Source organism: Calidris pugnax, unplaced genomic scaffold (genome assembly GCF_001431845.1).
Source record: "Calidris pugnax isolate Ruff unplaced genomic scaffold, ASM143184v1 scaffold44, whole genome shotgun sequence".
Taxonomy (NCBI): Eukaryota; Metazoa; Chordata; class Aves; order Charadriiformes; family Scolopacidae; genus Calidris; species Calidris pugnax.
The window spans coordinates 42,795,895-42,813,960 of record NW_015094506.1 but is presented as its reverse complement, the minus strand read 5'-3'; the positions used below and the strand labels follow the sequence as shown (position 1 = coordinate 42,813,960).

Below are 18,066 nucleotides of genomic sequence, written 5' to 3'. Positions count from 1 at the left end.
CCCTGGAAAACAATCTTCCACCCCTAACCTTTTGTTTAAAAAAAAAAAAAAAAAAATAGTTGTAGTAGACATCCAAATTCGTCTCTTCCCTTTCAAGAACTGCCTATTGAAATGGTTTCTTTTTTTTTTTTAATCTTCTTTTTTCCCCTAATACTGTAGGAAATTACATCTTAAGGATAGAGCTCCAAAAACATTGTGCTTATGTCTCTACTTGTTCAACTGGGAAATGACAATTCATGTCTGACTCTCTTTTATTTGCTTTCAGGTAACATTGCTTTCCTTCCTAATTGAAACAGAAGTTTCATTCCTTGACTATATTAAAGGCGGGTATGTGATTGGCAACAAACCTTTCTTGTTTTCACAATCTCATTGTAATGCACTAATAATTTGTGTATGTGCTTTGCATATGATGACTCTAAGTAGTATCTGTAAAGAGCTGTATTGTTTCCTCACTTCAGAGGCTGTACTTTCCTACAGAAAACCTGCAGATAGTTACTGACGTAAGTTAAGTTATGGAACTTCACTTATAATGTTGGTGTTGGTACTAAAACACTGAGATTGAGTAATAACCTCTGATCAGCCAGTGAAAATTGGATTAACTAAAAGGGAATTATGTATATAGTATTAAATTAGTAAAAAGCAGTTTTATTTCTTCTGATTGCACTGACCTTGGTGTATTTAATATTGGCATTTATTTAGAGCCTTTCCCCTTCAAAGGCGTTTTTTCAATGCTAATTATGTAAAATTTATAACACATTCAATTTCTCATTTATCGTCATTTTCCCAAAAGGGAAGTAGAGACAGAAGCATCAAATGGCTTACCCTAGAACATGGCTGGGAGTGGGATCGAATCTCAGAAATTCCTGGTCTTGCCAGAACACAATTCTTCTCTAAGATAAATGGAAATAATCTGTTACATGTTCCTAGGCACTTAATATGGATTTTTGGGGGATACATTCCACATTTATTTTAGAGCATTTATTACCTGTGAAGAAACAAGTTACTCCTTTTGTTCCAGTCTTCAGCCAGGCTGTTTTGGCAGTAGCATTATAAGGCTTTGTCTTTGTTCTCAGCAGTGGTAATCCTACAGATGAGAATGTGCTTAAGCTTTATTCCTAACACATTCATCATTGAAGTTCATTAAGCTAAAGTGACGCCCCCAATCATAATTGTTAGCTACAGAGAAACTGTCAGTAAGCTATCTCAACTGCCATTGCATGCAAGGGTTGGAAAAACTGCAACCTGAGGTTGTACTCCGTGCTGAACTGGTAACTCGGAGTGGGAGTGGATCGTTGTTAAGATGTACTCCAAGCTCTTGACCCTGACCCATGGGCTGCTGCAGAGTGTAGTTTTTTTTCTCTCTCAAGGGCTAACAGCCTCTTTGATGTTTCAGTTCTCCCAAACAGTTAAATTTTAAAGTTAGAAAATCCAAATTCACTGCTGCTCAATCTCCATCCAAGAAAATAAATATTTTCACTGAGGGTGAATTCAGTCTGGTTTGTATCTCAAAACACTGTGTCTTTTGGCTCATTAAGATTAAACCTGACAAGAATATTTTATACATAGTACTTAAATTGGGAATGCTTGATTAGGGTTTTTAACATGGATATGGACATACTCTCTTTAAAATTCTTATTCAATATCTTTGGGGAAATTTGTGATTGGACTTGCTCATTTGCTTGCTCCTTGGTGGCTGAACCTATTTTCTCCTTTGGATGGGAAGCAGAGACTCTGCAACATTGCAGATCTGATTGTTTTATATTGCAATGTTGTATGGTATACACGATGGGTGACCTTCAGAGGCAGCTGTTATAGACCCATCATCAAGGTGTGTAGTTAATGGGACGCATTAGTTGGGGGAAGGGACTGTTCCAGGGACCATCCGTCCCTCCCCAGAATGGCTGGGGAGCTGGGAGCAGAGCTGGGTAGCATGGCTGGTGGGGCAGGGTCTCACCAGCCGGGGCCCAGTTGTACAGTACATGAGCAAGGCAAGCAGGGCAGGCCCAGAGACAGTGGCCAGGCACAATTAAGAGTCCAGATCATTAGGGAAGTTTGTGGTGATGAGGCGGACTGAGGTCAGGAGGCAAACCACAGGTTCAGGTCAGGTCCAGCAATTCCAGGCAGGCCCATGGCGGACAAAGCAGGGGGGTCAAGCCAGGAGGTCAGTCCATGGGTCAGGATCTGGATTAGTGGAGTCCATGGCTAGGCATGGGCTTGGCTGAGCTGAGCTGGAGACCTATATTCCTGTGACATAGCTCAGGCAGGGGCTGAAGGCTGAGCTGAAGTGGGGCTCCTGAGCCATTGAGGGGGTGTGTGGTGGAAAGACAAGGTGAGGCTGTTTAGGGCCATTAAAAGACTTTTTAGTGCACGCAGGACCCCTACACTTTGTTCCAGCATGCTTCTGGACTGCAAACTGTCAAGCTCTTCTAAAATTGCAATCCTTACCTCCAGTTTGGTTTGGAAACACTGCTGCTGGAATACTTGTCTGTGTTTGCAGTCTTTGGATCCTACAGTTTCTCCTTGGAGAGGATTTAATTCAGTTGTTGACTGCGTTAGAATGTTACAGTTTAGCAAAGCTAAAGCTTCCTAATATAGATTAGGCATGCTGTCAAGGTACTACTGCATCTTTGACATCTGAAGAATATGTTGACTCTATATACTGTAAAGAATTCTATCAGCACATTTCTTTGACAAGCTGATTCTGAGACACCTAGAATGCCATGGTTATTGCTGTGTTTCTGAGTCCATTTCCAATGGTCTATATGGCTTGTTGTGCCTGCTGTGAACCACTGTGAGCAACGGATAGACAGCTTCTTGAGATAGCAGTAAAGTACCTGGAGCATCAAGGTTCTGGGTGTGATTTCCATATGAACGGTCATGGTCAATCTGTTATGGAGCCCTTCTTGAGCACAAGCCATGCAAGTTTTCTGTTTTAAGTAGAGAATCCTAGGGTTTGAGAGAAACAGATTATTGTTTTTAGAACTGCGGTTGCCTTTCTCAGTAACATTCCTGTTGTGGACTTTAACAGAAGTAGAAAATGGCCATCCATCCATGTTTACCAAAAGTTTCTATTGAGTGAAGTATATGTATACACAAATGCAGAAAGAAACAGTTTTGCCTCTAGCATAGCTGTTTGTTCTTTGAAGTGTCTTCTACATATATATACCATAAACATCTTATTCCCCATTCATTCAAAATTCATCTCTACAAAAACCATGTATATAAGGAACTGAGGAATTAAAATTTATATCCGGATTTGAATAGAGTGGGTGCACATGTAATCATTTTAGGGTGGTTTATCACATTTCTCACTGAGATGAAACAATACAAGTTAATAAACTTAATTGTGTATGCTTTATAGACAAATAAAAGAAGTTTTGAATACAAGTAATACCTTGTTGTTCTTACTAATATTTTGTATATATCTCTCTAACTTCATGTCAATGAAGACTTGTGAAATTGATAATTATCTCTTAAGCTTTTTTCTTCTCTTTTCTATAAAAAAGAGTGTAATTCAGTGGAATGCTCTGTGCTTAAAAGTATGAGCAGTAATACTTATCATTTAATTATTTTAAATAGAGTCTTGTTCAGTGATTCATGCAGTTATTTCTATGTACATGCCAGTGGAAACTGTAGAAGAAAAAAAACTTGTATAAAATGTTACCTTTCTTTCTGCAAAATATACAGTTTTGTAAATGTGACCAGGAGGCTGAGACTCATTTTCTTGGTTTCTCCCTTCCTTTGTTCATCTCATTTAATACTACTACATATCGGTTGCAGTCCAGTTGACAGATTTTGAAGGAAGGGGAAAGATTTTGTCATTAATCAGTCTGGCTCCCCATCAAGTATGTCCTCCAAAATTCTTTTTAGTTCCCTGTTTTTCTTCTACTTAGTTAGACAAGGGGAAGAAAACACTGATTCTGCAGTAGGCACAATGTTGGTTCTTCCATAAATGGATGCTTATGAAATACTTCTTGTTTAGAACTTTCATTGTAATTGATTTGAGGTGTCTAGGACTAATACTGATTTAATGGAAATCTTGACAGCTTTAACTGTGACAAATTGGGAGTAGAGTATTGATTTCATTTATATTTTGAGTCTGCATCTGTTTAGTTGGGACGCTCCATTATAAGTATCATCAATATGACTGTTGGTTTTTTAAAGATCTTTGAAGAATGATACAGATGTTTTTCCGTAAAGTAATTTCATTTTACCACATAACACTGGATTTTGTAGCAATATGGCAGGAAAGAGGTAGATGTCTCTTTTGCATCTAAATATTACATCAAGTGGTGCCATCTTAGTAGCTGGCTTTTCCTTACTTCCTGATAGTTAATCACATATTTTGCCACACTAACCTTCCCACATTTGAAATAGGTACATTGTGCTAAAATTTGATCTATATTTCAAAATCAGATTTCTCCTGCCGCTTACCAATAAATAACATATTGCTATCAAAGCACCTCCAAATATATGAATAGCCTCAGGAATGTAGGGGATATGGCCTTGAAGAGGAGTGCAATTGAAATTATCCTGGTTTACAGGAATGATTGTCAGTTAGTTTATAGTCTGCTCTGGTTTTGTCTGGAAGGGAGATCAGGAGCCAAAAAGCTGCAAGACTTAGTGGACAGAAAGGATATTTCTGTGCAGACGTTTCTAGCCTGTTTGACTTATTAGAATTGGGACTGAGCTGCTGTAGGCATTTGTAAATCAATAAAGTTCAGGACCTGAATCCTTTGCAACTCAAAAATACTAAGTCATCTCTTCTGTCCCAGATTAGGTGGAAGATAGGAGGAAACGTTTTCCTCCCGTCATGTTAAAAGCCTTCTGTTCATCCAGGATTTTGGAAATGAACACCCGTATGTTTGGATTCTAAGGGCTTCAGACGTACATTTTTAAACTGTATTGAATCATTGGTGGTCAAAATGGAAATTTAAAACTCCTTTCATGACAGCTATTTCCATCCAACCAGTGCACCGTATAATGTAATGACATGCATATTTGATGTTTGGAGGAGACCTGGTATGAGATACAGTTAAGAAGCAAGGGCTGCCATAGCTACATATTTTGGAGGCTTTACCTTATATATTTTTTGTAACCCTTGGAGAGCAGTAAAACTATATAAGGGAAAGATCTTTTAGAAACTTTATCAGAAGAATCTTCTTTATGTCGGTATGGTGTTTGGCCAAGCAGGCATCAGAAAGGGGAAATTATAAAGTAACTGTCACTAAATGCAATGGAGAGGATACAGCCTCTTCATAGCGTTAGTTACTCCATTGGCTCCAATGTAGAGTTCTGCACAGTAAATTGTCCTCAAACCTTCAACAGCTCCCCCCTGCTAACATACCAGCTGGTCGTCACTCTGAAGCCACAGGAGGAAATTCATGTTTTCTTCCAATGTACTGTTTTAAAAACCCCCAATCATTATAAATGTTACCAGCCTAGTGAAAAGCTACATCCAGGCTTAGTTTGTTCCCTTATGTGTATCAGTGCTGGCAGAGCTCTTATTAAAAGATGACAAGTTTCACCTTGCTCTCCCAAAGAAACAAATAAAACGGCCGCTCTGTGATTGTGAGGTGAAGATTACTGTTCCTTTTAAGATACTTTCTTCATTTCTTGTGGTAGTATAGGGTAAAATCACTTGTTCAGGTATCAAATCGATCATGTCTTTCTATACCAACTAAATTCTGGCAAAGGAGTAGTGATCTGTCCAGCTCCGAATCCATAAGGCACATTGCTGTGCTTGGATATTCTACCTGAGTTCTCCCTTGGGACAGGACATTCAGTGGCTCACCCTGCCGAGCCAGGTGGCAGTGTTTTAGCCGCTTTTGTGCAAAGCCTCATGGCCTCGCAGCATCACTGATGTAGTGGGGTGTCACGAGCTTTTAATGTAACTCCCTGGAGAACTCTACAGCTGGAAAAGCAGGGACACAGCCTTAGCCAAAGAATTGCCTTATCAGAAATAGTAAGTTTTGTTATCTTGATGTATTTTAAAATCTGCATCTTTCAATCAGGCAGCTAAATTTGTCTTGAGGGCTTCAATTTTATATGCTTTTTAAAATTTTAAGTGTCATTATTCTGAATTAATAATTTTTCAGCTAATGTCCCTTGCACAAAATACATTAATCAATAATCTTATTTTAAAAATACGTTATTGTTGTTGAACATTAATATGTTGCTATTAGGTTACTGTTATTAAATACTTTCACACAAAATAAATGTATTTAGAATATTACAGCTGCTTTTGAAAACATTTTTTCCAGTCATGCTAATTTGAAGTTGAATTGTTTATACGAAAGACCCGGTTTTGTGTTCAAAAAAGTATTAATTACACTTTGATAATTTTGACAAGGGTTGACCTTTATTTTCTACCTTTCTGCACTTGATTTTTCCTTTCAGAGGCCACTGGTGCCTTATGTAACTTAGGCTTCTATGTCTCTTTTCCATGAGATCGTATTCTCAGAGGGATGTTTCTGATATAGAATCACAGAATTATTTTGGCTGGAAAAGACCTTTAAGATCGAGTCCCACCATTAATGTAGCACTACCAAGTCCACCACTAAAACACGTCCCTAAGTACCACTCTACATGTATTTTAAATACCTCCAGGGATGGTGACTCAACCACTTCCCTGGTCAGCTGTTCCAGTGATTGACAATGCTTTTGGTGAAGAAATTTTTCCTAATATCCATTGTAAACCTCTCCTGGTGCAACTTGAGGCTGTTTTGTCTTATCCGATCACTTGTTACCTGTGAGAAGAGACCAGCCCCCACCTCTCTACAACCTCCTTTCAAGTCATCGTAGGGAGCGGTAAGGTCTCCCTTCAGCCTCCGTTTCTCCATACATATGTTGTATAATACATGAAACAAAATGGTTGTTGAAAACAGTTTGTTCTAGCCTTCCTGCTTCTCTGTAAGACATGAATGATGTTCTCTGTGGTCACAAGTTCGTAATACAAAGTGACAGTTGCTTTAAAAGCAGGATCCAGTTTCCTGAACTGTATAGGCATTTTATGCCATTTTAGACTCCCAAAATTTACCATGGTGTACCAAGTACCCTAGGGGCTCTAAAATAACATTAGGAACCTATTTAGGAAAATGAAATCTAATCGATTTATAGTCATCTATAAATCGTTAAAAATCAAGTAATTGGTTTAAGTTCTTGTTTATTTTTCTATAGCAGTATCATCAAAATATATGTACAGATGGAAACAAATTCTAGAGATGTAGACATCTGTTTTGATCTTGTTTTTCATCATGATTTTTATAGTTGTCAAATAGGCAGATACTGTAATATGAATGCTCTTCTGCTTGGACAAAAGTCATATTCCAGATTACAGTGGATTATAAATGGGAGAGGGAGTTTTTCTAGCTTACCATATGGGTTTCTGTTATCTGGAGTTTTATATGTTTAATACAGACATGTATGCTGCTTTGAATACTCCGGAAACTGATGCTGTCAGTCATTACCTGTAGTCACATGAAAATTTACTTTGGTTTTTTTGCCATTAGATGTGGTTTTAATATTTTTTTCTTATACTTTCATTGCCCGTTTTCCTTTTTAATCTTCTTTTACTGTGCTTTCTCTTGTTTCTGTCTTGAATTCAGAACCCATGAAATTCTTATTTCTTCTTACCAATTGGATCAGAATAGCTGACCCAGGAAATGGGTTTACAAATATGTTTTGCTGTTCTTATGCAGAGGAAAAACTGTTTGAGGGGTTTTTTTCAGAGTAACACATTTTTCAGCACGCTGAAGGATTTCTGTTCTTGATGTTCCTGACATGTACTGCTTGGAGGAGTCTTGTTTCACTCTTTGTATATTAGACCACACCAAACTCCTTAAAACTTAAGTACAGGGAGATTTTAGCCCAAAAGCAGTTTTCCTTCACACTGAGCCTAAATCTAGAAATGGAATTGAATTCGACTTTTCTGTTGTTTTTCATAACCTGTTCTTATCTGAGGAAGACAACTTTTCAGCATACTGTAGTGATGGTGGTAGAAAATTAGTTGACGTGCACTTCTTAGAATCTTTATTCTTGCAACTAACTGACAGCGCAGGAGGACGTTATGATTAAGAGGCCACAGGGCCTGACATTTGGGTACCAAGCAAACAATATCTGGCTTGTGATGCAATTAAAACTTTCTTGGTGAAAAGGTGTAAAGCAGAATGCAGAAGCATAGGCAGAAAACTTCTCTCATAAAGCTTAGCTCTCTGAACTTTTCAAAGATTGCAGCAGCTTTCCCTCTTGATTTTTTTGTTGAAGCCCATATGGGGGCCACAGTGGTTCTAGACATATTCCAGGCTGACTGTGTTCCAGGGACTCTTCTTGATACTGTGGGCATTGCTTGGCTTTTACCACTCTTTTGGAAACAGAGTCCACTGTTAATCTAGTTTATTATGTGTTAGCCTTGTGATTAGCATGATTCCATGTGATTATTTTTTTTCTTGTCCAGCTTTTTATGAAATAAATAGTATTTTCTCTGGGCAAGTCAGGTTAATCGAGCAAGAAAACCACTACTGCAAGGCCAGGTGTCAGATTGTTAATATTTAATCTAAATGTGCATGAATTACATCTGTTCAGTAACTTTCAAAGATCTTTAGTCTTCCCTAATTTGGTCATTAAGTTCATAGTTGCACACACTGAGAGGCAGAAATTTGAAGGAAGATATAAAAGACTCAATCTGAGTAAAAAGTCAGTTTCTGAATTCATACAAATGCTTTTTCCTGATAGTCTTCGGATCTAAGAGATTATCTCCAGAATGATAGTATTTTGTCCTGGAGGAAGTTGTGGAACAGAACTGCATTTAGTTGGATTGTCAATCTGTAAAAGTCTATTAATGGTTAATTTTTCTGACAATAAGTCTGTGTTAACCACTGATCCGTGCAGGATAACGGCTTTGTTTAGCTACTGCTCCAATTACAGATCTTTATTTTCCTGCTTCCAGATTTCACTTTTGTCTTCCAAAGATTACCTTGATCTGCTCACTCAAAGTATTGACTACCCTGTCCAAAGGTTTTATGCATGGCATGATTTCAAATATGTTCTGACTGAAGACGCAGTTTTAGTGTTAAGAAAATGAGAGATTAATAAAAGCTACTTCCCTTGTCAAAGACTTCCATAACTAGGGCTAACATATGTCCAAGGAAAAATCAGTATTACTGTTGAAAATAATTAATACTACTTATGGTTGTTAATAACCTTATTAATGATTTAGGATTTTTCATAAATAATGAAAAAAGGAAGGATGAAGTAAAGTAACTGTTTTCCATGTGTTACTAAAATAGAGTTATGTACCTCTTGGCTGGAATCTTATAAAAGAATTTTCAGTGTTTATTTCCTGTCTTAGAAAGTCAGTGTCCTACAGTTTGTCCACAATGTTATCATCTCTTGTTTATTTTTCCACATAACAGTAAAAATATTAATTATATTTGTATTTGCTTTTTCTGCAGAACCCAAATCAATTTCACAGTAGCTATTGATTTCACAGCCTCAAATGGTAAGAATAAAAATAAACATCTTGCGTATGTATGTGCTGTGTTCGGTTTTAAGCATGCATACATGTGTGTATGTATCTATATCAGTATTCTGCTTAACTTCAGTGTATTACTGATTATTTGTATGCCTGGTATGACCTGGAATCAGGATTCCATTATGCTGAGCAACAGACAAGAGGCCAGAAGAGCAGGGCAAACAGAACAAATAAAAATTGAAAAAGTACATATAAAATTGAATAAGTAGGAGCAGTTTGTAAATATGTGTGTACTTTCTGATTACTTTTTTGTTTTTGCTGGGAGAACACTGGCTAACTTACAAGAGCCCATTGAGACGGGCAAAAGTAAGGAGTTTCAGGTGGATTGAGGCTGAAGTGGGGTGAAGCAGAGATCCTCCTCCAAAGCTGCTTTCCGAATGTCATAATACTTTTGTAAATTTCATCTTAAAAGTGTATGTCACTTTATGAAATGACACAAATTTACAAGTCTAATCACAGTTTCTTGCTGCCCTTTCAATGCTGAATAAGTTTATAACTACTACTGTTAACCTATTGAAAATGTATTCAGAACATTCCATTTTTACCTGATACAACCACAGTTATGTATATAGAAAATAAGTGTATTTTCATGATTTTTTCTTTTCAGTTTCTGCTTGCTTAGATTTCTATCATTTTTAAGAGAGAAAATTTTGAAGTGATTAAATTTTAAAGTAAATCTGATCCTTACTTCAACAGGTAACCCTTCACAGCCTACTTCACTGCACTACATGAATCCCTATCAGCTGAATGCTTATGGCATGGCACTGAAAGCAGTAGGTGAAATAATTCAGGACTATGACAGTGATAAAATGTTCCCAGCTCTAGGTTTTGGAGCTAGGCTGCCTCCAGATGGAAGAGTATCACATGAATTTGCACTGGTAAGTAAATAAATACTTATATAGTGTTTGAATGTCTTTACTGCAACAAAATTTTGGGAGTTAAGGTTGCAGTTTTAAGCAATCACTGCACAAGTAAAGAACAGAAAATGTGCTAATTCTTCTGTCTAAAAGAACATTCCAAAATTTTTCATCATAGTGAAGTTACTGAGGGAAATCCAGAGTCAAGAAGTCCCTGTAGGCCAAAAATAGTAATAAAGAAAAGTAATCATCTTTAACTTCAGCTGTAGCAGCATGAGAAACAGATGCTCGAAAGATTTCAGATTGAAGCTAATCTATTTTAAGAAGCAAGTAAATCATGATCCAAGATAATCTTTCATTGTTATTGTTCTCTCTTATTTTCTGGGAACTCTTTATCTTTTACAGACTGCTAGTTTAGAGACGTAGAGGTAACTAAGTGGACTATAAGCTGAGGAGACAAGAACAGACCTGAGACTGGGCCGTGTGCCAGTTAAATGACAAACCTAAAATCTAACAGGTTTTGCCAGAAAGGCTGATGTGTTCTAACTGGTGCTTGTGATTAATGTGGATGTTTGCTTGCTTATTTTGAAGGTTTTGTTCTTCTCTGAGTAAAGTTCTCATAAATATAGCAAGTAGTAGTATATCAGGCAAGCTTTAGATAGCAGCAAAGACATGGCAGAGGACTGGTGATTGTAGATGTATATTTCTTCTGTCAGCCTGTGCTAGAAAACAATGCCACATGTCTTATCTCAAGGGAAGGTTTTCCACGTGGATAGTAATTTAAAACAGGTGCAGTTGCAGATATTCATTTGAATTACAGACTTTCTTTGAACTTTCACGTAGCAAGTTCAAATATATTGATACATACAATCTTAGGGCTATTAAAACAGTAGACTTATTCCTGGCTACTTTCAGTTTTGAAAGCTATTTCTAAAATTAATTCAGTTAATTCATGAGGCTCTGAGGTGCTTTTACAGAGGAAAAAACAATCTTTTATTCTTTCATTCAAATGTAAACATACGTAGCTGTCTCGCATTTAGTGCTAAGCAGTCTTTTCAGCACTCTCATAATACTCTAGATCAATTCCATGACAAATCCCCTTTGCTTCTCTAGATTCTCAGGGAGAATTGTCTACCTCAGAATGAGATACTGGCATGTTAAGCCACTGAGGTGGTGGCACATGAAGGGGAGTAAGGTCATTTGGAAGCCTAACATGGATCATTCTGGCTTCACATAAGTCATTAATCTGGGATTTAGCTTTCATGTTTGTATTGTCATCTGTAAACAGGTATCCTCATTATAGAGTCATTATGGAGATAATAAATAGTAAAATGCCTATGCAAAGAATTTACAGTCTCAGCCATTTCAGTGGGTTTCCAAAGAATAAGTTCCTTTCTTTATTTGTTTATACCAGATCGAAAATCAGTTTTCCAACGCAGAAACATTGTACCAAAACAATTAAGAGTTTATAGTTTGTTTTGTACTCACATCGTGTATAAGCATCAGAATCTGGCAATCATTTCTTTTTTCCACATTCTTGAAATAAGAAATCACAGCCAGAATGGCACTCCTAAACGTGATTCCAGTTTTACATCTGCCCTGCAATTCATAGCTTAAATCCACATGGGGAAATGTCTGTTACTTTTGCACATAAGAGACTGTTTAATTACACTAAAGATGGTATTTATGTCTAGGAACCAGTTCCAGTGATTCAGACTGCATATAACATGAGGCTGCTAGAACCTCCTTCCCTAGGCAGTTAACACTCACAGCCAGCCATGGCACTTACGTTCGGCATTTGTAGTAAAATGTCTGAATAGATCCTAGAATGCTTAGGTTTTTGACATTTAAAAATGTACACTGGGTAGTGTTCACTAACCTTCATCAGTTTTGCTTCATAATTACTTTTAGTGACTAATCACCACTTATTTTCATTAGAATGGAAACCCTCAAAATCCGTACTGCCATGGAATTGATGGTGTAATGGAGGCGTATTACAGGAGTCTAAAATCTGTACAGCTTTATGGACCAACAAACTTTGCCCCTGTAATCAACCATGTAGCCAGGTAAGCAGCACAACAGGTACTTCACAGAAACTTCTTATCGTCAGTACAACTATCACATATAAAAGGCTAACGGTATGTGATGCTAAACATTGAAAAAGGTATCTACAGTAATTTTGTTTATTCAGCGTAACGGGACTAACTTGTACCTTTGAGCAGGTTTGAAGACCATGTGCTAGTATTATGCAGAATTTCATCACATGTTAAAAAAGTGATCCAGCTGATCCACCCTGCGTTAAAATATTTGGAGAAATCATAAAGAAAATTTTGGGGAGATCACTGTCATGTTCCTTTTTTGTCCGGTGGAGCACAGAATTTTTGCTTTACAGAAAAGACATAAATCTAAAAAAAAATTATAAAATGCATTTTTTTTAATGCATATGTAGTTAGTTCCTCTAATGTCAAAATGTCCAAGACATCAACAACATTTTCCAGGGTGCTCTGTGGCTACAATTCCCAGCTGGCAGTGGTACTGTTAAGGCAATAGTACAACATCCACCACTGGGGAGCCGCAGTGCGGTGTTATGCAACACTACATCCAACTTCTCAAAGTAAAACCCTTCTTGTAGTTGTAGAACTTTCTTAAGAAGGATGATGTTGCCTTATTTTGGCAGATAAGATCTTGACTTACAGTATCGCTCCATGTGTTGGTAAAAGAAAAGTGATATGGCTCAGATAACTCAGCTGAGTAACTACCTGAACAGATTTTATTTTATTTATAGATACAGAGAAAGAACTAATGTTTATAAAATAAAGCTGTAGGGATGCGTAAATCATTGTACTGTTAATGTTTTATTTAAGAGTTTGAAAAACAGCTAATTGTTGTAGCAAAAAATATTTATTTACTATCTGGTCTTCCTGTTGTTAGTTCTACAGCCCAATGAAAAATAATTTGCAAATTTTATGGTGCAAATAATTTTCTTTGCACTCCAGCATGGTTTGATATTTATCATTAGGATTAGTGGTTCCATCTTTGAATCATACCATTCAAATTATGTACATGTATATTCCATTGCTTGTCTTTAGCAACTAGCTGTCTCCTTTTAATCTGCCCATTGATGGGGTCTCTCCAGTAGCAGTTTTCAGACTGTGAGGAAATATACCAGTCCTTGTGAAAGCTGAATTCCGTGTATGTGACATTCAGTGTCTGCATTAGCCATGTTAACTGGAAGTCTAACCCATTGACTTTTCTGGCTCTTTCTTCCTTTTTAGAACTGTCACATCAGCTGAACTGGCTGGTTCAGAATTTGCCAATTAACCTCAAGCCTCCTGTTCATTGCAAAAAATAAAATTCATGGTCTAGTACCATTGGAACATTGGCATAAATTGTTTTTTTTTTTCCCACCAGTTGTTTCTCAGGAATATTTTTCAACTTTTGCAGAAATACAGAAGCCTGCCACTAGCATTTGTAGTTCTTCCACTGAGCTTTTGTCTAAATATTAAGTCATTGCAAACTTTGGGAGCTCCTCGTGGTAGCAAATCACGCTATATTGTAGTGGAAAAGTTAAGTATCTTCATGAGTTCTACTGCATAATCATCCTTAATACACTCTGTGTACCAGTTCTCATTAACATCATTGTTCCTTTAAGGTTCAATTCCTTGGCTATTCTGTTGACTTTCATAGACATAGTAGAAATTATGATCTCTCTGCAGTTACTCTTTGAACCTGCTGGCAGTCTTTAACAAATTTCTTCTTCTCACATCCCTCCTACTTAAAAATATGCCTCTGAGGATATATCTGGAAACTATGTGAGATATTACTATCCTGTTGTGATCTCGGAACTCTTCAGAAGCTCTTTAAGCAGATAATGAGTTTATTAACTCCTAGCTACGGGAAGGATATCTAAACTACACCAGATTCTACCTAATGTCTTCTGTCATATCTCCTCCTTATATAAGATCTTTCTTGCAAAAGACTTCAGAATGTTTTATTCTGTGGAAAATTTGAAATAACCAAATTTCTATTCCATTTCTTTGGTGTAGGTATGTAGACTGTGTTAAGTGCTTAGAAAGGATAATGACTTTTTATTTTACTCTCTCATCATCACTTGTCACTGCAGTCATCAATGAAAAGATTATAAGCACTGTGGAAAAATGAGATAAAAAAAGTCTCCATGTGGTAGGGAAAACGTATTCCACATTAGATCTTGTTAATCTAGATATTTAGCTGTCGGTCCCTACTGCCAGCATGCAGGTAGAAGATGCTCAACAGGTTCATTGTCTGTGTGGCTTTTCTACCCTTCTATATCTTGGGGAGGAAGAGGGAGGTGTGATGGGTTTATATGAGTTGTAGATTCCATTTCACACACATTCCTTCAAACTCTTGTAAATGTTGTGGTTATAGCACCTTTTTTTTTGGCAGTACTCACTTGCAAATGCACTGTGTAACATCAGCGTTAGAATTTTCTAAGCACATATAATCATCATGCGCATCGTTAGAACATACCCTGTTCAGTGACTCTGGCCTCTTGTGTTCAGTGACCAATGAGACAGTGAGTGAGTTGACAGACGTGTTCTGTCATATGCAGAAAATTATATTGGCAAATCATATTATATTGGGCATATATCCCACAGGCTTCATAAGGAGGCTAATTTTTTTTTGGTCTTGCTCTCCATACTACTCATTGCCACTTTTGTTGCGAGGTTCTGCTCCATTTGACTCCTTCACAGCACCAAAAGCCTTCATGAAAGTAGTTAACTGTATTGGCTGCTGGCAAGTGAAGCAGCAAGTGGAGCAACCTCCTCTGTGATAAATATATGGGACACTTTGATGCTTGGGGTTGAAGAGAAATGGTCTGAAGTCCTAGTTTCTGGTATGCAGGCCATAGAGTTCAGTGGGGCTGCTATGGACTCACTGTCTTTCAGGACTTTCCATATCTTCAGAAGCTGCTCATTTTCAAAAAGCATTTGTTTCTTGGGTCCTTCGGCGGAGGTGGGACTGGGATAGCACTAGATTTGTTTTGTCTCTATTTGTGTACAGCACAGGGAGAGCTTGAGTCTTGGAAGCACACCTGTGGGTAGTGCAAAGAGGTGAATATCTAAGCCAAGGTTGCAGGGTGCATGTTCAGCCATTTTACAAATTGGCACATGAATGGAAACCATAAATCTGCTAGCATGGTCAACAGTAGGTTTGTAAGCAAAAAAAAAAATAAAAAAATGTTTATGCAGTGTGCTGATTCCTAATAAATTTTATTTGTGCTATAAAACCAACCATTCAGTAGCAATATATTCCCTTCATACCAACTATGTTCCCCAGAGTTAATAACTATTAAATAACTTTCTAACGACTCATTATTCTAGAAAGGACGTTCTGTCCATGCTCTTCTTGGTAGGGAAACAGTTTCCATTTTTCATTGGTTCAACACATGCAAATTATCAATATCAGTATTGTATTAGTCATGGTTTTCTAATGTTCTCATTTAAAAGTAGAATGTCCATCTTAATTATGAATGCCTTTACTTTTGAAGTCCACTGCATCTTCTTTCTTTATTTTAATAAGTCCTTAGTAGTAAAATTTTAAAAACACAGCTTATTTTCATATTAGTTCCTTTGTATAAAGGTTGCTTTTCTTTTTTTTACTGTTATAATGTTGTTCTTTCTTCCCTTAGATATGCTGCTTCAGTAAAAGACGGCTCCCAGTATTTTGTTCTTCTCATTATTACAGATGGAGTTATTTCCGATATGGCTCAGACAAAAGAATCCATAGTGAATGTAAGTTTTGCTGAAAGTGTTGAAATTTAAAAGAATTATATTTCTAGGAATCAATATTTTAGGCAATAAACTAAATCAGTTAATATTTCAGGCACTAAATTTGTTCCATAAATTAACCATTTTTTCCGATCAGCAAATGTGTATTATGCATGAAGACAAAAAGAAGTTGAATCTCAGTTTAATTTAGACAGCATTCTGTGGGAACCGATACTCTTCTGTCTAACACTGTATGTTCATATGATTTTCCTCATCTGATTCTTGCCACCTCCTCCCTCATGTACATCCCACCATGCAGTTTTTCACGGTGAACTGTTCTTTCGCTTTCTAGCAATTGCAGACAGCTTTATTTCCCCAGTTCCCGTTTTAAAAGCTGCCCCAAACTTTCTGATCCCAAATGTCAAGCATACCAGTCATCTGATTTCCTTCTAAATAGTCCCTAAATGAATTTTTAAAATTCTTAACTGTTTTTCAGTTTCTGCATTATTTTCAATATTTTTCTCTGCAAAACTACTATGCGCGTAATATTCTGTATTATGAACAGGTTCCATTTTGCTTTGGCCCCTGGGAAATGTCAGATGAAAGTATGTACAGAAACAACTTCCAGACAGGATTAGAAAAGATCTATACCAATAGTTTTGAACATACAACAGTGAATCTAGTTAATAGTGAAGTGATGGGTGCAAAACCTGCATTAAAATAATTAAGCATCATGTCAAAATTAGTAGTGTAGAATTAGATGGCATATTTTTGAAGACCCACTTTCACTTCGTAGAATCATAGAAGGGTTAATAGTTGGAAGGGACCTTAAAGGTCATTGAGTTCCAACCCCCCTGCCATGGGCAGGGACACCTCCCACTAGAGCAGGTTGCTCAAAGCCCCATCCAGCCTGGCCTTAAACACTTCCAGGGATGGGGCATCCACAACTTCCCTGGGCAACCTGGTCCAGTGCCTCACCACCCTCGCTGTAAAGAAATTCATTCTGGTAGCTAATCTAAATCTCCACTCTCCTAATTTAAAACCATTACCACTTGTCCTATCACTACACTTCCTGACAAAGAGTCCCTCCCCATCTTTCCTGTAGAGATTCAATACCCTTCCAGTTTGTAGGTTGCACATGAAAATACTCAAGGAATGTTCTGTCATTCACTGGAGAGCAAGATGCCCTCAAGTTTCAGCCAGCAGCATGTAGACAGAGTCTGTGTGTTTATAAGCTGACAGCTCACCTGGTAAGTTTTTACACCCAAAGCTATAATTGTGTTCGAAGGTATCAGTTTACTTCCTCTGCTGTTTTAGCTTCCAATATAGAATAAACTGACTCTGACTTTTAAAGGAGATAAACTAGACTTTAGCTTGGAAGTTCATGCTCTAGTCTAGCCTAGAAGTTTAGAACGTAGCTCCCTTTAGGCGAGCTTCTTTTAGGTGACAAAAAGGCTCCGTGAGTAAGAAAGAGCAGCTCTTGATTTAACTCGCCCCTCAATTTGAAGTCCATAAGTAAGAGATCAGCAGGTCCAGCTGGCTGATACCCTGTAAGATTAAGTAATTAGCCACTAAGTCATACAGAAGGACCTTGTCTCCAGTAATATTTCTTTTCCATGAATAATAGCTGTTAGCCTGCAACTGTTTGTAAACACAGCAGATGTCTTGTTAGCTTGGAATGAGTGGAAGCTTGGGAATATTTGCAGTCTTTTCTTTTTATGAAGATGCATTCATTTTTATGTATACATGAAATGTGAGCACTGTATACCATGGCAGAACTAATTAAATGCTATTCAATAGCAGTTTTTTCAGTCTTAATAATATCCAAACTAATAAAAAGGGCAGTGATGTTCAATGCAACTTGATATGTATAAAGCTCAAGAAGGATCTGTTTCATTTTTTAACACTAATTGTGCTTTTAGGCATC

At 37.3% G+C, this 18,066-nt stretch overlaps 1 protein-coding gene across 1 annotated transcript in view; it reads left to right on the top strand.

Annotated features, from left to right (window-relative positions):
- CPNE8 (copine VIII) overlaps positions 1-18,066 on the top strand; it is a 106,247-nt gene that overhangs the window by 72,889 nt on the left and 15,292 nt on the right. The window contains exons 13-17 of the mRNA XM_014963195.1: positions 266-327; positions 9,453-9,499; positions 10,229-10,410; positions 12,328-12,455; positions 16,061-16,163. Of these exons, the coding sequence (XP_014818681.1) occupies positions 266-327; positions 9,453-9,499; positions 10,229-10,410; positions 12,328-12,455; positions 16,061-16,163 (522 nt within the window). The remainder of the gene's footprint in view (positions 1-265; positions 328-9,452; positions 9,500-10,228; positions 10,411-12,327; positions 12,456-16,060; positions 16,164-18,066) is intronic.